The sequence below is a fragment of the Osmia bicornis genome, chromosome 9 (assembly GCF_907164935.1).
Source record: "Osmia bicornis bicornis chromosome 9, iOsmBic2.1, whole genome shotgun sequence".
Classification (NCBI taxonomy): domain Eukaryota; kingdom Metazoa; phylum Arthropoda; class Insecta; order Hymenoptera; family Megachilidae; genus Osmia; species Osmia bicornis.
The window spans coordinates 9747190-9772915 of NC_060224.1; the positions used below are offsets into that span (position 1 = coordinate 9747190).

The window sequence follows — 25726 nt, forward strand, 5'->3', positions numbered from 1 at the left end:
TATTGAATTTGGTCTTATTCGGAAACTTATATGCGGTTTACATAAGAAAAATGCCTTTAAATTTAGAAAATATTGCAGGCGTGATAAAATATTAATGAAATAAGTTTCTAGTAAGGTTGGAATAGTCGGTTTACGAATAAAAGATACGCGATAGCAGCAGTGGACATATGTAAATACAAAGTGTCGAATATGTAACTTGGCGTCGAGACGTTACCGCGTCTCTAGATACGTCGTTAGACAGGTCTCGTCGAGATTAGTTCAAAACTCTTGCGTTTGTGCGTCTAAGTTGTCGGAGTCAAAAGTTACAGAGGTTTCAATTTTCTTATAGAAAGTCCATGGGTCGCACATTTTAGCTGCGCGCACATTCCCTCAACAATACGTAATGTTGTATCGGCACGGGCTCTAACCATCAGAAGTAAAAGAGGATCACGAGTTAAAAAGAGAAAGAAGTGATCAAGGTTTGATTTTTGCCGATTGTCGCGATCACGGCGTCTCTTTCTTTTTCATTCATTTACATTACAGTTGTGTTGACACGGGCTCCAGATACGCGAGGGACTAGCGGGTTATACCTAATTGCAATGTATAGGTATTCCTCGATTTAGGACCAAGATAGGTTCATAGACATCGCATCGATCGTAAGTCAAGTAGGTAGTAAGACGTGTTTCATAAAAGAAAAAACAAAAAATAACAACAAAAAGATTAGTAGATACAAAATTTAAATTCATAGTTCAATTTTTATTCAAAATTATGATATCCAATTATGTATAATAACAATACATATATATTATGTAAATTAAAGTTATTTACATGCCCTCCATTGTCATCTGATGCATACGATTAATTGCTACGCTATCCCTACCGATCTCATTTATGAAATATGCACATATATGAAAAAAGCAAACACAAGGTCGTAAGTCGAACCGGCGCGTCGTAAGTCTAGGATTACCTGTATGTGGCAAACATCGTTTTGACAACTGTGCTTTCTCACTTCTCGTTTATTATTCTGCATAATGATGTTAGATGTCACATCGTCAAATATCCAATTTACTAATTGTATATTTGCGTTAATGCTTGTTTCATTACAACGGCGTTTAAATCGATTCAAAATAAGCCTCAAAGGGGTCTCCTCTTTAAAATTTTCACAAATAGGAAGCATAATAGTCTTACAAGGAAAGGCCGCGAAGTGTCCCCCTCCGATTTTGATGAAACTTCATACATTTGTTAAGCAGGTAAAAATAAGGGACACGTATTTTTTTATATCGGCTGAGACGCGACTTTAAGGGGTGAAACCACCCCTCAAAGTTTCGACCTGAAACTGCTATCTCGAAAACCAAAGAAGATACGTGAAAACTTCTAATGGGCGGATTTAATGGTTTTTTATATACAATAATATGGCGTTAACAGATCGTCGAAAGTACCATCTGTTTATAACAAAAAAAATGTTTATAACATTATTTTACACCTTATTTAAATTTATGTAATGACAAAAATTGTAGAGCATTTTATTCCAAATCCATTGATATATATGTTTATGAAATTCCCTCCTACAGTTCCGCAGAATTTTATTATTTATGACTCGCGCGTACGCCCGCTGAGTCAGCGCGTGATACTTTCATCGTATCTGACGTTATACACTGATGTTATTTATCCGCATAAGTGGAAAACAACTATTTTTATAACATACAATGGTTAATTTTATTAAATTTGTATCAAATTCTGGAGGAGACGATTATGATCTATTGTTAGGACTATTGCTGATTTAACAGTCCCTCGTGTGGAGATTAATCTCGTAATGTAATAGGATGACTGTGTCTGAAAACCGGCGAACAAAATTTTTCCATACACGAAATCCGTACACGTTTAATGGTTGTAAATATTTTGTAGTCCCTGCTGGAATCATAAATACTACTAATTCTTTATTTTCCGGTGTAGCTTCCACAATACTACGACTAAAATGGTCACTCCAAGAATCTAATAGTAAAGCAGTCTTCTCGTTTGTATTAGGAAAGTAAACTTCTTTTAACCAAATTTTAAAATGTTCGTTGGTCAGTTTTCCAGATGTTGACGCGGTGGCCAAAATGTTTGTTGGTTTAAACATAGTTTGTTGTTCCCTAAGTCCAAACTCTCCAGATGTTTCCTTTAACACGACGAAAAGAGGAGATAGCAGTTTTCCGCTTGTAGATATTGTAGGTTGTATAATGTAGCTATGCGTAGTGGATGGAATTGATTGGTGAGAGTTCCGTATATAAATAATAAAAATTTATAAGACTATAAGAGCGAAGGTCACAAAGATTACAAGATATTTTTATTTTTAAAGTAAATGTTTTATAAACAATCGCTTTACTATTCCATTCGTTGAGTGAATACTGTAGTGGACATATGGGAAAAGCTGTATCAGATAATAAACAATTAGAAGTATTGACTATCAATCTGAAAATGAACCACATATGGCTATTATTACCTGTGCTCGGTGCCGAAAGCTTTTATATTTGAAGCATTTCTTCGAAGAGTATCATTTTTGTCACGACTATGTTCTTTAAGTTATTCAAATTCTTTGTTGCATATTAAAATTATCAATTTCATACATCCACCCTGGAGTATGTATACCTTTAATTATTTTATGTCATGCGATACAAATTTAACAAACTTAACCATTATATGTTATAAAAATAGTTTTTTTCCACTTATGCGGATAAATAACATCAGTGTATAACGTCAGATACGATGAAAGTATCACGCGCTGACTCAGCGGGCGTACGCGCGAGTCATAAATAATAAAAATCTGCGGAACTGTAGGAGAGAATTTCATAAACATATATATCAATGGATTTGGAATAAATGCTCTACATTTTTTGTCATTACATAAATTTAAATAAGGTGTAAAATAATGTTATAAACATTTTTTTTGTTATAAACAAATAGTATTTTCGACAATCTGTTAACGCCATATTATTGTATATAAAAAACCATTAAATCCGCCCATTAGAAGTTTTCACGTATCTTCTTTAGTTTTCGAGATAGCAGTTTCACGTCGAAACTTTGAGGGGTGGTTTCACCCCTTAAAGTCGCGTCTCAGCCGATATAAAAAAATACGTGTCCTTATTTTTACCTGCTTAACAAATGTACGAAGTTTCATCAAAATCGGAGGGGGACACTTCGCGGCCTTTCCTTGTTAGTTAGTTAACACCTTACTGTAAGAAACTACTCATAGCTTATTCACCAACTATGTAAAAGGCGATGATATACTTTACTTGGTATCCAATTGTTTTATAAATTGGGATTTATTTTTAAATATGAGCATATGGAAGGAAGTGCCTTTATGAATTCATCTCTGTTATTACTTCTATGTATCTTCCTTGCAGCCTCAGTAATGAGCTTGATGCACCGTTCAATTGCTTCAGTATAGCAGAGGAAGTTTGCAACATCAAAATTTGCAATCAATCCTCAACATCAAAATTGCACTATAACATTGTAGTATAACTACATTCAAAGGCGAGACCGTTCGCAATTTCATATATTGATTGATTAATCAATTGCGAAGGTTAACAGTCCTTCCTTTTTAGATAACGTTACAACACAGATTATTCTAAGTTTCATTGAGAGAGCTACATTCCTGAGTTTTAGGATAAATTTTGTCGATGCGTTCCGTAGCGTATGCCCCCTAACTATTCCCTGCTACACCACACCACTAACTCTCATATGGTGTACACAATTTGTATTAGTATAGATAGTTCTATATGACGTCATATAACCGTTACTTCTATCGCCAAATCTATCGATTTGGCGCCCCGACATAACCTTCTTTTACTTACTTCTGTCTGTGTATTTGGCAGTCGAATATAAGGCAGCGGGCATAAAGGTTGATTCACTCACCAATGGACTCAAAAGCAGTGCTGTCACAATAGCATGAAGACGCCCATGTTTCTTTTCTGTCATCGATATCCTGATGGCGATGTCTCCGGCAGCTGAGACGGTCGTGTGCGTGAAGATACATATAACGGAAAGGAAAGTCTTACTCTGTTCTCCACGATATTTAAATGGGATGGGATTTTCCTTTCCGTTACACAGATTTTCTCAGTTGCACGAGACATCGCCGTCGAGGTATCGATGACAGAAAAAGGTCTTCGGCCTCTTCGTGCTTTTGTGGCAGCACTCCCTTTGAGTCTACTAGTGCGAGGATCACCCTGTAGAATCTTTGATAGTAATTCTTTGCGCTGAACTTTTTGAAGGCTCTTCTATGTTCAAAAATATTACAGTGCAGTATTTGTCTTCCTCTATAAAGTTGATTGCTACCTTATCATTCTGTAAGTTTAATTTATTGTGCCGTGATTTTTTAAGAACCTGATTTGATGCTATTAATCTCACCAAATCAGATACTTAAAGTATTTAAAACCTGAAAGTATAAGTATTTAAAATCTGAAATTTAAATCTACAATGTATTTATCTAATTTTACAGGTTTGCAGAACGTGTAACGCAACAGGACATGACTGTAGAATAGCAGAAGGAAGTAAGGCCGGTCCAGGAATAGACGGTGCTGATTTTGTCTTTTATGTGTCTGCAATGCAAACCAAAAGATGTCATAAAGGATTAACCGTAGCTTATGCAGCACATTGTCAACAAGAAGAAGCGTTAGATCGGTAAATTAATTATACTCCATTTCGGAAATATAATACGGTCATAAAATTGTTTAAGTGCAAGTGGACATCAAATTCGTACACCTAAATAAAAGTTTTCGAGAGATAAGAACCTTGAGCCTCAATCAAAGTCATAGGATATAAAATCAAAATTAGTTTTTCTCGCTGTGTCCAAGGTGTTGACATTTTCATCCGTACGCCATTGGGTGTCGTCACATCAATAGATGTGTTGGTTTTATGCCTAACTTATGACCATATCATATTTTATCAGATCATACCATATCAAACCGAGTGTACCTATGTATTCTTCACTTAACTCAAAGCCAATAGTTTTCATTTCTTTAAACATATAACATAATCTCATTATATCTAGGCTTATAACTATTATAGCTTGCATTTAAGACATAAAACATATTGTTTTCAAATACACTTATTGGTTTGTCATCTTTGAATCTTTGAATGTTGTTTTTAAGAAAAATAATTTTAGAATTTGATAAAAAATGTTAGCATAACTAATCTAATTTTATAATTTAAAGTCAGTACTACACATAACAAAACTCATAATTGTACAATACAGGGTGCCCCAGAATTCGCGTTGGTCTCACGAAGGGGTGGTAGCTGGGGTGATTCTGAACAACATTTTCCTTTCCGAAAATGTTGTTTGAAGCTTCGTTTTTGAAATATTAAGAAAAAACACTGGCGAATCAGAGCGCGCATAGCGAACGGGCTCAGCGACGGCAGCGTCGGCTAGGAAAGCGGGGCTTGACGTAGGTCGCGAATGAACGACTCGGTACCCCGTTGATATAGCACAATAAAAAAATTGAACTGGTTGAACATTTTTAGTCGTTGTTTAGAATGAATTCGGAACCTAATCTCTTGACGCCTGTAATAATGTAAAAAAGGAAATTCTAAGCATTCTAAACAACAAATAAAAATGTTTGAAATGGAATAATTAATAAACGTTCGAATTGGAGGCTACGTTAGTGATGAAAAATTTGAAAACAATTGAAATGAAACTTACCCATTCGTTCCTAAATTAACCTGCTACGCTAAAAGCAGATAATTCCCACTGGGTCACTGGGTCGATCCTGAACATTCGAGGAGGGAACTCATTACGAAGAACAGCTGACCTCCAGACGAGATCATTGAACTCACTCAACCACACAGTCACTATCACCTTTCATTGAATTTTCTTTCAGGTGAATAAACATTTTTGGTAATTATTTAGATTACGGGCGGCAACTCAGATTTCGATGATTCATAAATATGGTGTAGAAATCAACATTTTGAACAACTTTCTCCTATACATATAACCGCCGCTCGGCCTTAGTTTTCGCGATATTTTCGAAAAACTGTCGAAACTAATATATTGAATTCTGTCTGTTTGTGTCCGTCCGTGCTACATCTTACGCGTTAGTGTGCGATCACTGCTCTTCTACTATTTTTGTAGGCAGCAGTACGGCGATCGACACCAATATACAGGGTGTCCCAGTTTTAACCGATCAAACTGAACCAGTATGTTCTATGAGTAAAAATAGGAAATAAATGTGACATAAACATAGGTCTGAAAACGCTTCATAAAAAAGTTATAGCCTAAGCTTAATAGCGAGAATTCTTGGTACATCGGAACGTAACAGTAAGTCGGAGGCATTAATGAAATCTATTATGATTACTTTTATTTATGTTTATTGGGAATAGTTGAACGTGATAATGCAGAGATCGAATTGTGTAAATATCTGTACTGTTATGATGATTAAGCTAATTAAGCTTAGGCTATAACGTTTTTATATAGCGTTTTCAGACCTATATTTATATAACATTTTTTTCCTATTTTTACTCATAGAACATACTGGTTCAGTTTGATCGGTTAAAACTGGGACACCCTGTATATATACATATGTAACGGGTGGGCTTAAAAATCGAATTTAACTAATTTTAATGATTTTGAATGCCAGTTTGTGTATCTAGTCGCCTGACGGTGACCAGCATATTACTTTAACCTTTTCTTTTATCGTGAGGGAAATCTTCCAAAGACGCCCTCAGCTCCCCTGGGAAGGGGCCGGAGGTAGTGCCGGATTTTTACCGGCTAAAACCCCCACGATGACCTGCACTGGGCGTTAGGGAGGGCCCCGGAATCTCTGTCGAACACACCGGGACCCCTCCACCCTTGGAGCGTTTACGCCCCATCTCCGTGGAGGGTCTAACCTTTGACCCTCCCCCTTAGTGCCAACTCCGCCGACGCCAGGGGCCACACCCGACACCGGCCACTCCTCGGACCGCCCTAGCCCCGGTCACCTGCGGCCCAACGACTCCACAAAGGAGCCGCCAATCTGTCGAAGCCTCCCCCCACTACATCTACCTTACAGGGGGGAAGCCGATGCTCCCCCCTCATGCTGTTGGGGGCGGTGGGCAGAGTTATCGAGGCCCACCGCCCCGTCCTCCTCAGCTAAACTGCGCTGTCGTGGGGCCTCCTCCGACGGCGTCCCCTCCTTCAAGGTGATGACCTCCTCACAGAAGGATCCCTCCACTGATCCTCGCCGGCGAGCATGTTTCTCAGAATGCTCGCCGGCGAGAGATCCACTCTCAACTCACACTGCAGGGCGTGACGGGCCCGCGCAAACACTGGACAGTGCTCCAGTGTTTGCGCGGGCCCGTCACGCCCTGCAGTGGTGGCATATAGCCGTCGCCTCGTGACCAATCCGGCACAGGAAGTCACCGAAGCAACCATGCCCGGTGAGCACTTGTGTAGTCCGGTAGATGATCCGACCAAAGCCGCGGCCCCGCCATTTTTTAATGACGGGCAGGACCGCTCCGACCGCTCGCTGGCCAGCGGCGCCGCTCACAATAACCTGGCGACGCCACCGGTCCAGGGCATCTTGTCGGGCCTGGCAGCTCCATTCCCGTTCGACCATTTGCTCTGGCGGGTCTTCTCCAGCCTGGCGGAGGGCGCGCAAGCGCCAGAAGATCGTGGCGCAGGCCTCCGCCTCGTACTTAAAAGGTACGAGACCGTCATCGCTGCCGCGTGGGAGACCGTGTGGTATCCCCTCACAACACCGATGGCTATCCTCCTCTCCACTCGCCGCAGCACAACTTGGCTGCGGCGAGACGCCATCAGGGCCTCGGCCCATATGGGCGACCCATGTAGGGCCACGCTCCGCACGATTCCCGTATAAAGGCAGCGAACCTTCTCGCTCGGCCCCCCGATATTGGGCAGCACCCGCCCAAGGGCGTTTGCTACCCCGTCTAATCGGGGGGCCAGACGGTCGAAATGCCTTTCAAAGTGCCAGTGGCTGTCCAGGTGGAGGCCAAGATACTTGAACCCTTCACCCACGTGGACCCTGGTGTCACCTACCCGGATCCAAGACTTTGGCGGTGGTGCAACCCCACGCCAAGGCGAGTAAAACCACGTCGCCTCGGTCTCGTCTTTTGAGCCACCATGTAGTGGAGCCACTCCGTTCCCCGTGTCTAAGCAAAAGATAAGTGGTCGGCTGCCGCTTGCCAATGAGAACGCCGAGCGCTCTCAGCGATGCTTACGCATGGGCCGAATTCCCTGTAGTAGTACCAAAAGTTTTTTGCAAACATTTCCAAAACTAAAGGAGACCGCCACATACTTCAAAAGGAAAATGGTATTCAAAATTACACCTCCTACCACATATCCAAAAATTATTAAGATCGGAGTGGAAAATAAACTTCTAAATAATTACCAAAAGTTGTTCAAAATGTTGATTTCTACAACATATTTAAAAATCATCGAAATCGGAGGTGCCGTCCGTAATTTAAATAATTACCACATTCTTATTCACTGTCACATTGCTATTGCACTGGACACAAATGAAAAACATGTAATATTCCGCACTAATTCGTAATGTTTTCACAACGTTCTTGGTCTTCCTTTCCAACTTCAAATGGGACTGCCGGCTTGAATGTGTGAGATCTGTTTCGCTCTTTGTCCTTTTCTATGTTCGGCGACTTCAAAGGGTCAACACGAGCCTCTCTCGGTTACTCTTGGTTACAGAGAATAACAGATTTATGACCACGAACCATGACCTATTTCTGAATGTAGAAAAAGGTAGAAAGCGAAACAGATCTCGCAGACACTCGAACTAGCAGTCCAAGTTCCTGTTTGAGGTTGGAAAGGAAGACCAATAACGTCGCGAAGATGTTACGAAGTACAGTAAAGACTCGATAAGTGTTCGAAAGGATCTATTCGTTAAGTGTTCGCGATTTATCCCCACCACTGGGGGATTCCCCCTCGGAGCAAGTCCGGAAGCAATATGACACGGCGAGGCTTTCCTTAGAAGATCTGTGTCGCATTTGTATCGATGAGACAAAGTAGTGATACTATGCGGGTTTTAAATCACTGGCGTCAGCATTTTTTTTTGCTGACTCAGCAGTAATTTGACACCGTTAGCAGAAATATGATACCTCCTCCCCACCCCATGACCTTAAACTGAAACTTGACACCCTCACCCCACCCCACTCTCTCAGCAGAAATATGACACCCCACCCCACCCCTACCCCCATGACCTTGAACTATTTCTTCTTATCGGAAGACAAGACCCCGTCCACTTTTTTTCTACGTCTTGGAAATGAGATTTTTTGTTGGCGCAGCAAATCTGACGCTGCAATTCGCGACTATAGAAGGTAGGGGTTTTGCTCATGACCTTGAACGAATTATTTCTACGTCTTGGAAATGAGGTTTTTTTTGTTGACGCTGCAGAGTGAACTGTAATTAAACACCTTTGTCAATGACAGCCCCACTTTAATAAAAATGGGAGGAAATCGGCAATGCGTGTCATATGTAGTTTGACAATCAGAAGTGCAAGGATACTTAACGCGTTTGTGGAAAAGAAAAATGGAAGCCATGTTACTGCGGGAACTCGAACGCATCATCGAATTATTGGTGCAGCGGGTGATAAACATTAATACCGAAGATGAGCGTTGTGATAGCGATGCAATGTGACCAGTGCATCGAATTGATAGACGAACGATTACAAATGGGAAACGATTTATCAGTCGAAGGACGGCGAGATATAGAAGCATACAAAGATAGAATCGACACCTTGCGTAGAACATTGTACATATCGTGACAATGATCATCCTAGTGGTCAAAAGGCAATATTACTTAACGAACTTGCTTGTATAGAACAACTTTTGACACAACGTATTGCAACCATAAGTAGTAACAACGACCGAGACACATGTCTGGCGCAATGCAATCAATGCATTGATTTAATGATAGAGCGATTGCAACTCGAAAAAGACTTATCAACTGGTTTGAAAAATAGTTTAACAGCCAGGATAGCGAGATTTAAATCGTTAAGAGCAGAGTTACACGGATCTGTAAAAGTAGGTGAAGGTCAAGGGAGAACAGATGCTGAATCACATACATCATCATCATCTCTTATCTGGGAGGACGTAGAATCAGCTTTCCATAACCGGATAACTACAGGAATTATAATCAACACCGAGCATATCGACCCACGTCTATATGCTCAATAGTATTCCAACATCTAGCGAAGTTTTCTGAAATCATTCATGCATAAAAGTGAATACGGTGTTGTATGGGTAGTTTATCGTTAATAATAAAAGTGATGTGAAAAGTTTCAGTGAGAGAAATAAACAATTATTTTCTACATCGAACTTGAACGATTGGTATGACAAATACGTTGTGAACTTAACTTTAACACTGATGGAAGAATTTCAGGAACGGGACAGCGGTTGGGCGTTATCGAAAATTCTGCATTTGATGTTAAATATCAATAAATGCAATCCGATGCATGCTGGTTGTTACATCGACATACCAAAAACAATCAAGGACAAAAGAGCGCTAGTAAATGTGACAGTTGACGATGATACGTGTTTTGTCAGATCGATAGTTGCAGCATCATATCCCGTCCATGTGAATGCAAATCGACCATTATCGTATCCCAACTATGACACCGTTTTAAATTTGGAGAGCATCGCATTTCCAATAACCCTTAATCAAATACCAAAATTTGAACGTCAAAACGATGTTTCGATAAACGTTTACAGTAAAACTTGGATATATGCAACAAACATTGGGACCCAGGCGTTGCATATATCCAGTCGAGGTGTCGAATCTCGGGTTACACGCGACGAGCACCCAAGCGTGAACGTAGAAAAGGACAGACAGTGGTGGAAAGAGAGAGGTCCGATGATCAAAGGAAAGAGCCGAAACGTATCGGTGTGACTAATACTAATTCAACTATAAAACTTTTTTATTTTTGACTTTTTTTTACTGAAATTTTTACTAACGCATTGGTGAAATTTTTCTGATTAAAATGATACCAAACACGATATAGTTTGAATTATAATTACTTGCTAAAATTGATGTTAAAAGTTGGCGAAAAGCAAAGGAGGATTGGAAATGAAAACCGGTTGCGGCGTCGACTCGGGTTTCAAACGTTGCATATATCCAAGCGAGGTGTCGATTCTGGGCATTTAAACGTTGCATATATCCAAGCGAGGTGTCGATTCTGGGCATTTAAACGTTGCAAATATCCAAGCGAGGTGTCGATTCTGGGCATTTAATGTTGCATATATCCAAGCGAGGTGTCGATTCTGCGTCCGTACAAATCGTTTGTACCGTGCCGCGTTACCTATTCTACGTTCGTACACAACATGCGACGTGTTGCATGTTGCATGTTGCGTGTTTCATGTATCTTTGGTGTACGGCCTGCCTTATACATATGTAGCCAAATCATATCGTGTTTGGTACCATTTTAATCAGAAAAATCTCACCAATGCGTTAGTAAAAGTTTCATTAAGAAAAAGTTAAAAATAAAAAAGTTTTATCGTTCAATTAGTATTAGTCACACCGATATTACGGTCGGATCATATTACACGGTTTCCTCGCCGAGCAGCTCGGTCCGGCTTAGGGGGATCCCCCCAAGTGGAGGGGATAGCGATGTTGCATATATCCAGACAAACTTCTGTTGCATATATCCAAGTTTTACTGTATTTCTGGGACTTGAATGTGAAAAGGTGTGCTCCGCTCCAACTCACCACCAACAAAAGATTTCGTCACGTTAACCTGCTGATGCTTGAAACGCCCAACCGTAATGTGATTAAAAATCTTTCCTGGCTTGTTTCAAGCCAGTTCAGTACACATAAGAGTAAAACTTATATTTATTACATGTTTGTATCGCGCCATTACGATCTATTTTAGTGTATACGTTTGTTTTTTTGTACTAATGCAGTTACTTTGTTGACATGCAGATGCCTTCACTACTTTTATGCGGAAAAAAGTTATTGAAACATACGAAGGACTGCATGAAGATGAACGACTGTGCAATCATTCTACCATCGAGTGAGGATAAAATAATAAAGTCTGATCATTTTTGTCACCGAGAACGTCATTCATTCATCGTGTACGCCGATTTCGAATTCTTGCTTAAGAAGGTTAACAGTAACATCAATCAAGGACACTGCCATGCATACCAGCAGCACGAAGCATACAGTGTGGGATATTATTTTCACTGCTCGTACAACGCATCGATGTGCGAGTATCGCGCGTATCGGGGCCCTGACTGTGCTGCATGGTTCGTGCATGAACTTGAGAACCTTGTAAAAAAAATGGCACCGTTATTTAATAATATTGTGCCCATGACAAATTTGAGGGATAATGAAAGAGAAAATTATATGAATGCAACGCATTGTTATATTTGCGAAAAACCGTTTGATATCGATGAAACAAAAATTTGAGATCATTGCCATTTCATTGGTCGTTACTGAGGACCTGCTCATCAGGGATGTAATTTAAATTATAAAAATAAACATTTTATACCGATAGTGCTTCATAACTTATCGGGATACGATGCTCATTTTGTAATAAAAGAATTGGCAACGATTATCGAAGGCTCGATATCAGTCTTGCCAATTACAAAAGAAAAACATATTTCATTTTCAACGATTCTAAAACGTTATAAAATTTCGTTTCAATTTATAGATTCATTCAAATTTTTAAATTCAAGTTTAGATAAATTGAGTTCGTATTTAGGGAAAAACGATATGACGATTTTACGGTCACTAATTACGGTCATTTAATTTTTTGAACGAAATAAGATTCGATTTGCTTACACGAAAAGCCATCTTTCCATACGATTATGTTGCCGACTATATGAAATTAAACGAGACGACATTACCGACATGTGACAAATTTTATAATCAACTAAGCGACTGTGCCGTTTCACAGCAGGATTATGACCATGCAATAAAAGTTTGGTGCAGTTTTAATATAAAAACACTTGGAGAATATAGCGATTTATATCTAAAAACAGAGGTTTTATGATTAGCCGATATTTTTGAAAACCTTCGTAGCAGCTGTTTGAGAAGTTACAAATTGGATCCTGCATATTACTATACTTTGCCCGGTTTTACGTGGGATGCAATGCTGAAGCACACGCGCATCGAATTAGAATTATTGACAGATATCGACATGCTACTTTTCATAGAGCGTGGCATACGTGGTGGTTTAAGGGGGTACACACGGGTAATGCAGCGAGGCGACATTACCGGCAAAAATGGGCCTAAAAAGGGGTTTACGGGAATACACTTTTCGTCCTTATATGAGAAGATTTGGGGATGGGTGAGGACTCATTCGAAAGAGGAAGGTTCAATGCAGGGCGGACTGGTCATGGTTCAACGAGATTGTGTCGATATTTAATAAAATGAGTGTCCAAAGTAGAGGAAGAATCAACAAAATACATCCGCAGATTCCAAGTATTTTTTAGGTCACTAAAACAGTTCTGTGACTCAAACGGTGACCAGACCGCCCTGCATTGAACCTTCCTCTTTCAAATGAACCCTTATTTAGGTCAAAATCTTCTCATATATGGACGAAAAGTGTATTCCCGTAAAAGCATTCCCAAAGACGAGTTCCGCCATTATCTGAATACTACAGAGCAAGTTACATGACAAATTTAGTTCAGCTAGTAGTTATAAGGTGGCGTCTAAGCAGAAAGGCTGCCGATCTGGAATTATAGCCAGAATCAAGCGTCAGCTTGATTACGTCACTCGAACTGTGCTGCGAAGGCAAGCGAAAAAGGCAACATCGCCCGAACGCTGAGTGAGACGCACTACAGTCATGCTGTCCTTCTCTCATTCTGAATGTTGAGATTGCCCCTTTTCGCTAAGATTTGACTGCCGCCCGCCTGGATTTTTCACAGCGCCCCATAACAAACCTCGCCCCAATCAAACTATATCGTGTTTGGTATCATTTCAATCAGAAAAATTTCACCAATGCGCTAGTAAAAGTTTCAGTAAAAAAAGTCAAAAATAAAACAGTTTTATAATTGAATTAGTATTGGTCACACCGATACGTTTCGGCTCTTTCCTTTGATCTCTCTCACTCCTCCACTGTTTGTCCCTTTCTACGTTCACGCTTGGCTGGTCGTCGCGTGTAATCCGAGATTCGACACCTCTGCTGGATGTATGCAACGTCTGGGTCCCAATTTCTGTTGCATATATTCAACTTTTACTGTATAGACGCGAGGTCCCTCCATTTATTAGTTCTAATAGTACGATAGTACTTTTTTATGCAGAATGTTTCAAGGAGTTGACACAAGTAAAAAAAAAATGCAATTCCATTTAAATAAAAAGTGGATTTGCATTTTTTGAGTGCATCGTTGCATTCACGAAGAAACTGAAGTCATAGAAAAAGAAACATCGTCATACCATTGAACTTTCACATCAATAGCTTTTTCCTATCTCTTACCAAATTCAAGATATAACTCGTTCTAATTGCAGTGTATACTTTTATTAATTAAAAACCATTTATTTAAAGAAGTTAATAACTTTTTCTAAAAATAATTCTCGGATTCCATGTTCCTTCGGTTCTTCAGAGCAGGCATATATTTTTCAGCAGCGAGGGATGCTACGGTGCGCTATGTAAAATCCATGCGTTTGGTCAGTCAGAATTTATCGGAGCGGGACAATTCTATCATTTGGATTGAAAGAAGACATTTGGAATGTACATCTCACTCTAACCACGCGCCAATGTTTCGTTTTCGTTCTTTAGGCTTATCGTGGCGATGCCTCTGGCGAGATGAGCGTTTGAGTGTGTCTGTAAAAATACTTGAGGCCCTGTTGCCTTCCTAGGTCGTGTTGCGCGCAGGCTAGCTAAGAATTAAACCTTTCAAGTTCGTAACAGATCACGCAAATGGCTCCACCAGGCCCAACGAAAAAATTGCTGTAATACCGACGTCCCGAATCGGAGAGGTCACGTACCGTATCTATCCCCTTACCACCTTAAATGCAGATGCACTTTTTGTTTAAATAGAATTGCATTTCTTTCTTTACTCGTATCAACTCCTTGGAAAATTCTGGATAAAAGAGTAGTATTAGAACTAATAAATGGAGGGGCCCCGGCTCCTTCTCTCCTCTCGCTACTATTCCCTCTCACTATTACCTATCACCTATATCTACCAGTACAATGTTTAAAAAGCTAATATTTCGTGAGATATCTCATATTTTTCATAAGTCATACCATTCAACTTTTACATCAATAGCTTTTTCCTATCTCTTACTAAAAAGATATACTTCCTCCCAATTGCGTGACGCTTGTATTTCCAAAAACCTATAGTAAGTTTGTTTTTCAAAACTAATAAAAAATACAAAGGAGTGTTAGTCAATATTCTGAATGAATGCAAATAATTTAAATAAATAAATATCTCATATACAACTTATGTATGTAAACATTTGCAGAATTATTGCAAAGAGGAGGTACATTCTTCTCTTGTTATACCTCCTGTTTGGGCGAGGTTTGTTATGCGAAAAATCCAAGCGAGCGTCGTCAGCCAAAACTTAGCGAAAAAGGACGATCTCAACATTCACTTCGTCCCACTCAGCGTTCGGGCGTTGTTGCCTTTTTCGCTTGGCTTCGCTGTCACAGTCGAGTGATGTAGCCAAGCTAACGCCTGATTTTGGCTACGATTCCAAATCGACAGCCTTCTTAGTTAGACGCCACCTTATAACTACTAGCTGAACTGAATTTGTCACGTGACTTGCTCTGTATTATCCACAAAATGGCGGAACTGGTCTGTGGGAATGCTTTTACGGGACTACACTTTTTGTTCTTATTTCGCAACAAATGAAGACAAAATAGATCTTAATTTGCAGGTAAGGGTTGTGGCTAGACCGCTGCACTCATGATTTCAATCACAGCACTCTTTTAGTTGCCTAAAAATGCTTCGATTCCGCGACTACATTTTGTTGATTTTTTCCTCCACTTTGAACGCTTATATTACTAAACATCAACATAATCCTACAAAAACATGAGTGCAGCTGGGTGCATTGGACCTTCCTCTTTCGAATAAACCCTCACTCATCCCCAAATGTTCTCATATAAGGACGAAAAGTGTAGTCCCGTAAACCCATGTTTAGGCTCATTTTTGCTAGTAAAGTCAACGCGCTACTATTACCCGTGTCTACCCCTTAAGAGTATTACAAAAAGAAATTATATAACGTTTTACCACATTTTCAAAATTTACTTCTCCTGAAACTTTTTGAATAAGATAGTATAGTGCAGAATAATTGTATTTAAAACAAATATATTTTTACAAACTTGATTTTTACAGAATACATTAAGAAATTAGTGATTATATTCGACTTATTTTTTGATAGAATTTAATGTATTCAGAAAACAAATTTGGTATTTTCTAGGCCCATTGCAGGACATGCCAATTTGTGTCCTAAAAGTATTACGACGAAACCACAAGAATTGGAAACTCTTCTAAGTACTGTAAAACACGAGATATTACACGCTTTGGGATTTTCTGCAAGTTTATACGCTTTTTATCGAGATGAAAATGGTGAACCTAGAACACCAAGAAGAAGTGACACCGGAAAACCGTTATTGAACGAAAAGTAAGTACATGTTTTATTGTGATTTTTGACCTTTAATTAATAAGAAACATGTTTTCAAAAAATAAGCATGATTATTGCTTTAATATGCATCATATCAACGTTTGTTGAAGCCGAAGCAAAAGTATTTCATCCAGTATAGTGGACTCGTTAAATTGCCACGTGACAGATTTGGCTTTCACATAAATTTTCAAGCATGCTAGCGCCACTCTTCCGCTATCATAGCCTACGAAAATGATAGGATTTTATGTCCCTTTTCCTTTCCAATTAAAACTTTGAAAGCTTGAATAGTTTTCTACCCCTACCGTCTCGTCTGCGGCAGTATAGCGAGAGTCTACTGTAGTACCACAATCTATTACAATACGTTTTGCATATTACATATTTTACCAGTTAATAATATGAATGAAATTAAAAAAGTTACAAATTAAATTACTAATATTATTAGTATATTTTACAAGTGTTACATTGCACATTGAGTACGAAGTTTGCAACTTAGGAACATTTTTTTGTAAAATTTTTACAAATCTTGAAAGACTACTTATTTGCTTTACAAGCTTTTCCCCCTCTTCTATCGGTAGTCGCTTTAACCGACTGTGTGAATTGTATATTCTCATAATTTAGTGTATCATTTGGTATACTACAAGTAATTTCATAATCTATTTATTGATTTGCTGTTAAAGTTAGGATTATTAATTACTACTATTAAAGTTTTAGTGATTTTGTTAATTTTAGATTATTTCAATCATGATTAATTATTTTCTTTTTTCATTTTCAAATAGTGAGAATAAACTAGAAGAATACAGCTAGACCGCATCGTAAACAATTTTGTAAAAGAATAAATTTCGAATTTTACATCGAAATTGAGTTTCAACAAAGATTAAGAACGTCACGTAGCAATGTAAAGGCACTTTTAGGTATTATTAGAATGCTATTTCTCATCCAACATATAAGAGTGGTGCATTAACGCCAAAGCAGTAACATTGTATTATTTTGCACTGGTTTGATACTGGGTATCAATCACCCATCATTGGACTACCGCAACCGAAGGAGGAGGTTGGAACTGAGAAATGTATGGAACTTGTTATCGTTAATAACTATCATTATTGCAATTAACCAATAAGAACGGTAAACCACCTTACGGCATCCTACAAATACTACTCGTTCCAATAAAAAGTGAGAAATAAAATAATTTTTAACAAAAAATACAACCGACTTCGAAATGCACTAAAAAGTATAAAATAATTTCTATTTTCTAATGAAATAATTTCTGTTTCATTTATACGAATACCCAACAGCTATTAATAAAACCTATTTACTTGTTAAATAGTATACTAAATACAATACATTTCAACCTTTTCGGAGGCGACGCAAAATTAAAAACTTTTCTTCTACTAGCAAGATCCTAGTTCAGGCGTCGGCAACATATCAAATCGTTATTAGCAGCATCGTATATTGAGGTATTTTTAATTTTGCGCCGCCTCCGAAAATCGTTGAAATGTATTTAGTATACTATTTAACGAGTAAATAGATTTTATTAATAGCTGTTGGGTATTTGTATAAATGAAATAGAAATTATTTCATACTTTTTAGTGCATTTTGAAGTCGGCTGTATTTTTCGTTAAAAATTATTTTATACGACTTGCCACTCAAACTGACAAGGAAGGGTTTTTAGGTACCCGCCTCCGATTGTTTTGATTTTTGGATATGTTGTAAAGGACCGAAAAATAAGGTATACGTATTTTTTTATTTTTGCCCGTTTGCCAGATGGTAAGGAATATAATAAATGTAAATTAATTTTCGATTCTAGTAACATGATTGGTGCAATTATATTTCACGTGTATGTTAGGTATGCATATGTGGTATTTTCATAAATTTTTGCGAGTAGAATCATCGCAAATATACAAGGTGTCACGCGACTACCTCAACAGCCGAAGAGCGATGATTGCTAAGGTGATTCTAAACAACCTTTTCCTTTGCCAAAATGTTAGTTCGTTTTCGAGTTATTACCAAAAAATTTCGACCAATTCACAGGGACTGCAATGTCGGCTACGAAAACCGGGCCTGACGTAGGTCGCGAACGCACGGCTCGGCACCCCGTTGGCATAGCACAGTAAACAAACTGAACTGGTTGAATATTTTTAATCGTTTAAAATAAATACGGAAACTAATCTCTTGCGCCCGTCATAATGTAAAAAAGGAAATTCTAAGCATTCTAAACAACAAATAAAAATGATTGAAATGGAATAATTAATAACCGTTTGAATTGGAGGCTACGTTAATGATGAAAAATTTGAAAACAATTTAAATGAAACTTACCCATTCGTTTCTAAATTAACCTGCTACGCTGAAAGCAGATAATTGTCACTGGGAAACGAGGAAACACGTTCGGTAGAATAGCTGTTTTCAAGATTTGGTCAGTGAACTCCCTTCATTTATTGCACTTAGGTATGAATAATAAGCGAGGTGTTTCCTCGTGGAATGTTCAGAATCGACACAGTGACCTAGTGGGAATTAATTGCTTTCAGCGTAGCAGGTTAATTTAGAAACGAATGGGTAAGTTTCATTTAAATTGTTTTCAAATTTTTCATCATTAACGTAGCCTCCAATTCAAACGTTTATTAATTATTCCATTTCAAACATTTTTATTTGTTATTTAGAATCCTTAGAATTTTGCTTTTTTACATTATGACAGGCGACAAGAGATTAGGTTCGGTATTCATTCTAAACATCGACTAAAAAGGTTCTTGTTACGTCCCTAGTTATAACCCACTTTCGTCTTTCGCCATTCCAAAGAGGTCTTGCTCTGGAATCCGCGAAACATCAGCGTTTTCTCGCTTAGCGACGCCCGCGATACGAAATCAGGGAACTTGCAGAATGCGATGGCGAAAACCCTTTGCTTGCAGGTTTTCGCAAGCAAGGAGCGTTACCTACTCCCCTTTTGGGAGTATAAGTTATCGGCGCAACGTAGGTACGCCAGTTCCGTGATAGTGTAAAGCAAAGACCGAAGTTCTGTCCGTTCGCGACCCGCAGTAGATCCGCGCCCAAAGCTACTCGAAACCAGGAAGATCATCAACGACGTGCTCGGCCGACGGTTCAACACGAGTGTATCGCCGTGGTCTGAGATAGCAGACCTATAATTGGACCAAGTCCAGGAGTGCACCCGTGTGCTGTGCAGGACCACCACCAACCGCTTGTATCTCCAAGGTCGAGTCATAGCCACGCGCCGCGAGTCTAGTGTATCGTCCGAACCACGAAGTAAGAGTAAGACGAGACCTCTGGTGTGAATGAACAGTGAGTGAATACGAGAACGAACGAGTGACGCACAACACCTGAAGTCAGCGAAGGGTATGTAACTACAGAAAGAGAATATATATATATATTGAAGATCCATATACGTGTACCAACAAATTACTGAACGCCCCATCCTGCATCCTATATTACCCGCAAGGAAGGTCAAGGTACGCTTTAGCGTTTAAATCGGCAGAACCCAAAGATCGTAGTAACAGAAAAATAACCACCCGTAAGGTGGGACGTAACATTCTACCAGTTCAGTTTTTCTATTGTGCTATGCCAACTATGCTATGTCAAGCCATTCGTTTGCGATCTACGTCAGGTCCGGTTTTCGTACCCGACACTGCAGTTCCTGGGACTGCGCACTGTACGCACTAGGATTGGTCGATGTTTTTTGCTATTAACTCGAAAACCAAGCATTAACTAACATTTTGGCGAAGGAAGAAGTTGTTTAGAATCACCTTAGCAATCATCCCTCTTCGGCTGTCGAGGTAGTCGCGCGACACGCTGTATATCCTACTAAATATGAAAGGTTTCATCGCGAACGATACATTCCTTGCAGAGTAACATGACGGAATAGATTTTTTGCTATAACAGTAGTTATTAACAAATTCCATAAATTTTCGCAAGTGGGATCATCGCGGATATACCTCCTACTAAATGTGAAAGGTTTCATCGCAATCGGTACATTCCCTGCAGAATAAACGCTGGAAGATATAAATGAAGTATTACGTATTTTGCGATAAAAGTCGTTAGGAATGATAAAATGCAAAATGCCTTTTTAACGGAACCAAGTGGGAGAAATACTCTACAGGATGCAAAAAGTTTCGTTCCGATTGGTCCATCCGTCTCGGAACAATCGGCGAACGTACGACGCACGTACATGAAATAGTACACAAAAAGCGTTCGGAATGAAAAAATATAAAATGTTGTTTTAACGGGACCAATCGAGACACATACTTTAGAAGATGCAAAAGGTTTCGTTCCAATTGGTTCATCCGTCTCGGAATCATCGGCGAACATACATTAAAAAAACAAAAAAAAATATATATATATATACATATAGAAGTTATTCAGGTGGCTTGCCTTAGGCGACTCACCCTGTATACATGGTGTCCCAGAAAGAGTGTTAGTCCTTTAAGGGGATGGTAGCAGGGGTGATTCTGAATAACTTTTTCCTTTGCCAAAATGTTGTTTAAGGCTTCGTTTCCGAGTTATTAAAGAAAAACACTGGCCAATCAGAGCGCGCCCTTAGTGTGGGCCGAACTACAAGAGTGTTGGGTATGCTGTGCGTTCAAGCCGTGGTCGTGATCAAGTGATCGGCACCACGTCGGTATAATAGAATTCGTTGGGCAAAAGTTGTATCGAATAATGAATGAAAAAAAGAAAAGAATAATAGTATTGAATTATTGGTTGCTCATGAATAACGAATAAAGTAATGAATCGTTGTTCATGTAGAATGAATAAATCGAATTGATGCAACACTTTTATTAGTTGTACGATAGGAATTTATAAAAAAATACTTTGTAATCATTTTTGAAACAAATATCAAAACACAAATACACGATTTGGAAATAAAAAAAGTTTCCACGTACTAAAAAGAGGATTGAAATGGAATAACTAATAAACGTGTTAAATTCGAAAATATTCAAAAATAATGTAAATAAAACTTACCCATCCTAACTGAACATTTGAGGAAGAAACACATTACGAAGAACAGCTGATCTCCAGACGAGATCATTGAACTCACTCAACCGCACGATCACTATCACTTTTCACAGAATAAGCTTAAAGTAACGTTACTGAGCTTTTGGATCCTGTGACTGAAATTGAATGGCTCTGTTGGGTGAGTAAAAGAATGTTGCGAATTGAAAAGAGAAGTGTGAATAAGCAAGGTATAAACTACCTGTCACCTGAGACGAAACAGTCACAGGATTCCAGAGTGTTCTGATCATAAACGGATAACAGATGCTGTGCACTTGTTATCTGAACTGGTGGGGCATGAGCTTGGATACAATTTTGATGCTTCATTGTATCTGACCTCTGGTCTGTCTGTAATCTGATAGCGTTTGAAGTTCGGTGTGACAGATTGAAGCTCATACAAGATTGATTTACTGGTGTTGTTTGAACTCTCACAGGTAAAAGCACCATGAGCTGGAAGAATCAATTGTGACTGAGCCAATAGACCAAATAGAAAAAGCTAGTGGAAAGCTCCTAACAGACGGCCCCATTTATGATACAGTCGAAATATACAAATGGTCGAAAATCGATGAGAATATAGAAGAGGTGATGAGCGCTGTGGGTGATGAGCTGGACGACGAGAGTTTGCTAGACGAGCCTGGAGTGACCGGGGCGCAGCGATTAGATGAGCCTGATCAGGATGGAGACGAGGTGAGGTGTGATATAAAGACCATACGAGATGAGCTGAGTGAAGAGATTGAAGAAATGAGACGTGATTGTAGGAGTGAAAAGAGAGAATCCCAATACAAAAGGGTCAGTGGCCACGGTGTGTGGCGCTGTGGTGACTGCAATAAAAGAAATGGCGTGCATTCTAGCCAGAGCAGAGGAGACCAACGAGACGAGACAGGTGGAAAGCGTGGAGCGCCTGGAAAAACTGAAAACACAGCGGGAAATGCTGATCCAATGTTCAGTCATATTACAGGTATACAATCTTACATTGTTAGATGCGGAGAGCAATGATGACGAGATGAGAGATGTGAGAGTAAGACGAGTCGAGAAGATTTTAGAGAAAAGGAGAAGGATTTGAAGAGAAGGGAAGTTGTTAGACGAGAAAGAGGGACGTGGAGACGAGAGCGGGAAGAGATTGAGACGAGAAGAACTAAGAGAGAAGCCGGAATGACACGACCGAGTGTGAGGGGTCGAATAGTAGAGATGAGGTTGCGAGAGCGGTTGCATCGGAGTTTGGAAAATTAGGAATAGAACAGCTGTTGGAAAAACTAGAGAATACAATAGACGACAGACCGAAAGAAACAATAAAGGTAGAAGTGATGAGTAGAGACGCGAGCTCGAGATGGGACTCTCTTGTGTCAAAATTGAGATCCAACGACCTGTTGTACGTTGTGGATCCAATAGCAGAGGATAGCTCGAAATATGACGAGGAGACAAGGGAAAAACATAGACATAGAGTTAGAGATATACTGATTAATAGGATAGGTAGAGTTGTCAAAGGAATATCGTGAACATCAAAGATTCAGTAGAACTGTTGAGTAAGATCCGTGATTTGAAAAGGGGTGAGGTGAATTTGACTTTGATTAGTTCGAGACAACGGCTGTATAGCATTGAATTTTTCGTAGGTAAAGAAAAGATAATAGTTTTTAGATCGTCTTGAAGAGATATAATGTAATTATGATAATATTCCTAATGAGCAACCGATCTCGGAGGATGAGAAGAGAGACGCGTTTTATAAAGCTGTGGTGACGAGTAATCCTCGGATGCAGTCGGTGAACTTCCTCTTTACAACTCAGCATAAGAGATGAGAAGAACTGAGTCCGAGGCAGAAAGAGCAGCTGGAGGTCCGAGCCAGCCCATAGCTCTGGCGGTTGGGGAGCCCTCGCAAAAGCATATGAGGTGCTTCAATTGTGATCATAACGGCCATATAGGCAGAGAATTCCCCATCCCGCCAGGAGCGAGAAAATGTTATAGATACGGGAGGTTTGAAAACCATGTAGCAAAGGAATGCCCGTACTTCGACCCGAGGCGAGAGGGACAAGGAGGGGCGAGAATGATGAGGTATGTAAACAATTATGGTACTAGAAGACCTGATTCCAAAGGTAACCGTGGAAATCGGGGAGGCTGTCGTTTTGGTAGTGGAGATAAGAGAAATGAGAGTGATGTGGGAAATAGTGAAAGTGTGAAGCGAAATAGACCAAATCCCAATTACAGTCGGTCATGGAATAGGGGACGGAACATTAGACGAAATAGATTATGGTGTAAGAACACAGGAAATAGAAGTAAAGTTGATCAGAAAATTCACCTTAGACGCGACTGCCCATGACAGTACGGGAAATATAGAAAAGAATGACTGTAGGAAGGATTCAAAACAGATAGTGAAATTTCTGGTAGATTCAGGGGCAACTGAGCATCTGACAAACTCCAAACTGGTTTTTCGTAGGCTTGATAAGAGCAAACATAATATTATTAGATGTGCGAATAATGATTCCGTGGCAAATTTGGAAGCGGAAGGTATAGGTAAAGTAGTAGGATGGACAAGAGATAATGAAAAGCTGATTTTGGAGGAAGTGATCTATATAATTTTCTCTAGTGGAAAATCTACTGTAATTGAAAAAGTTTGTAGAAAAGGGTTTAAGTGTCTATTCAGATAATGAAATAATAGACATATGCGATCCGCTTTCGAATAAAACATTTGTGTCTGATATCTACGAAAGACCGTACTAGATAGTGGAGTTGGAAACAGATGCTAAAGGTTGTGACAATGATGAGATTGAGAGGAAAAATAAATTGGTGGCTCGCTTGATGACTGAAAATGTCAATCAGAACTCTCGATGCATTACTAGAAGTGTGACAATGAGAAGTGATACTAGACAGGATGATGTGAATGAGAAAATACAGGTTGAAGGAGATAAGGAAAAGAGAAATGAAGGAACCAGAGTGGAGGAAACAAGTGCAGAGAAAGAATCGGAAAAGAACGAGAATGTACAGAGCGATGAGAAATTTCAGGGTGTGGACAAAGGCAGCGAGGAGAAAGGTGAGTTGATATGTCCAAGGTTTGATGAGTCCGTGTGAGATAAACAGCTGGAGAATCCTGGAAAAATGCCGTGTATTGAGCTGATAGACAGCGAAGTGCCTAGAATTGAGAGCCAGAGGAAATTTACAAAGGACAACAGAGCTATGTAATGGCATGTGAGGATGGGATATGGGTTGATAGCTTATTTGAAGGTACTGCAAAGGCAATTTTCCGAGCAACGCAGAGTTGGACTTGGATTCCGAGGTGTATGCAATTTCAAAGTATAAGAAGCTAGCGGTTAAATTAATTAGGTATAGAGCTGAAAGACCATTATAAATCACACATTCGGACGTTATGGGTACGGTAAGTACTGTAACCTGTCTGAAGGGTTACAAATATATAGTTACTTATATAGATGATTATTCTCGACAGGCAATGACTTTTCCGATGAGAGCGAAGAGTGAGACGGGCCATTATTTTGAGAAGTTTGTTAAAATGAGTAGATATTTGCTGGGATATGATGTAAAAGTATGTTATCTGAGAACAGATCAAGGAACGGAATATACAGGTGGATGTACTCTAGACGTGTTAGGCAGACTGAAAGCAGAATATCAATTGTCCAGTCCAGATACACCGGAACATAATGGTGTGGCAGAACAGATGAACCAGACCATACAGAAGAAGGAAAAAGCATATATGTATGTTTCCAAATTCCCTGAAAATATGTGGAACTTGGCCTTCGGTGCAGCGATACATGCGTATAATGGGACGCCGCATAAGGCGAACAGAATGGTGATCCTTCTTGCAAAATTTGGTGAGGTTTGGTTTTGACATAAATTGGATTAAGAGATGTGGATGTCTGGCGTACATGAAAATTTAAAGAAATAAACAAACAACATTTGGTTTCACGGAAAGACGAGTTATATTGGTAGGATACATATACAAAAACAAGAGATGTGTTGCTGAAGCCAGAAGAAGCAAAATTCTATGAAAGTCGAAACGTGATGAGAAGCTAGTATATGGAGACAAATATGGAAGGAATAGCATATAAAATTGGCAGAACGTTTTTGATGAGATAGATAAGAATAATGGAGAAATACAGTTTGAAGAGAAAGATAAGCGAAATGTAGATGAGATGTTGAAAACGGAGGAAGTAAGTATAATGAAGAGAGGACGCCCAAAGAAAGTAGAAAGGGTTGGTCTGAATCA

General features: G+C 39.3%; 1 protein-coding gene across 1 annotated transcript in view; it reads left to right on the forward strand.

The window, feature by feature from the left end:
* Positions 1-25726, forward strand: part of LOC114880352 (leishmanolysin-like peptidase) — a gene marked incomplete at its 5' end in the record, with an annotated part of 296152 nt that overhangs the window by 80416 nt on the left and 190010 nt on the right. Inside the window, 2 exons of the mRNA XM_046287191.1 lie at positions 4457-4638; positions 16321-16524. Coding sequence (XP_046143147.1) covers positions 4457-4638; positions 16321-16524 — 386 coding nt within the window. The remainder of the gene's footprint in view (positions 1-4456; positions 4639-16320; positions 16525-25726) is intronic.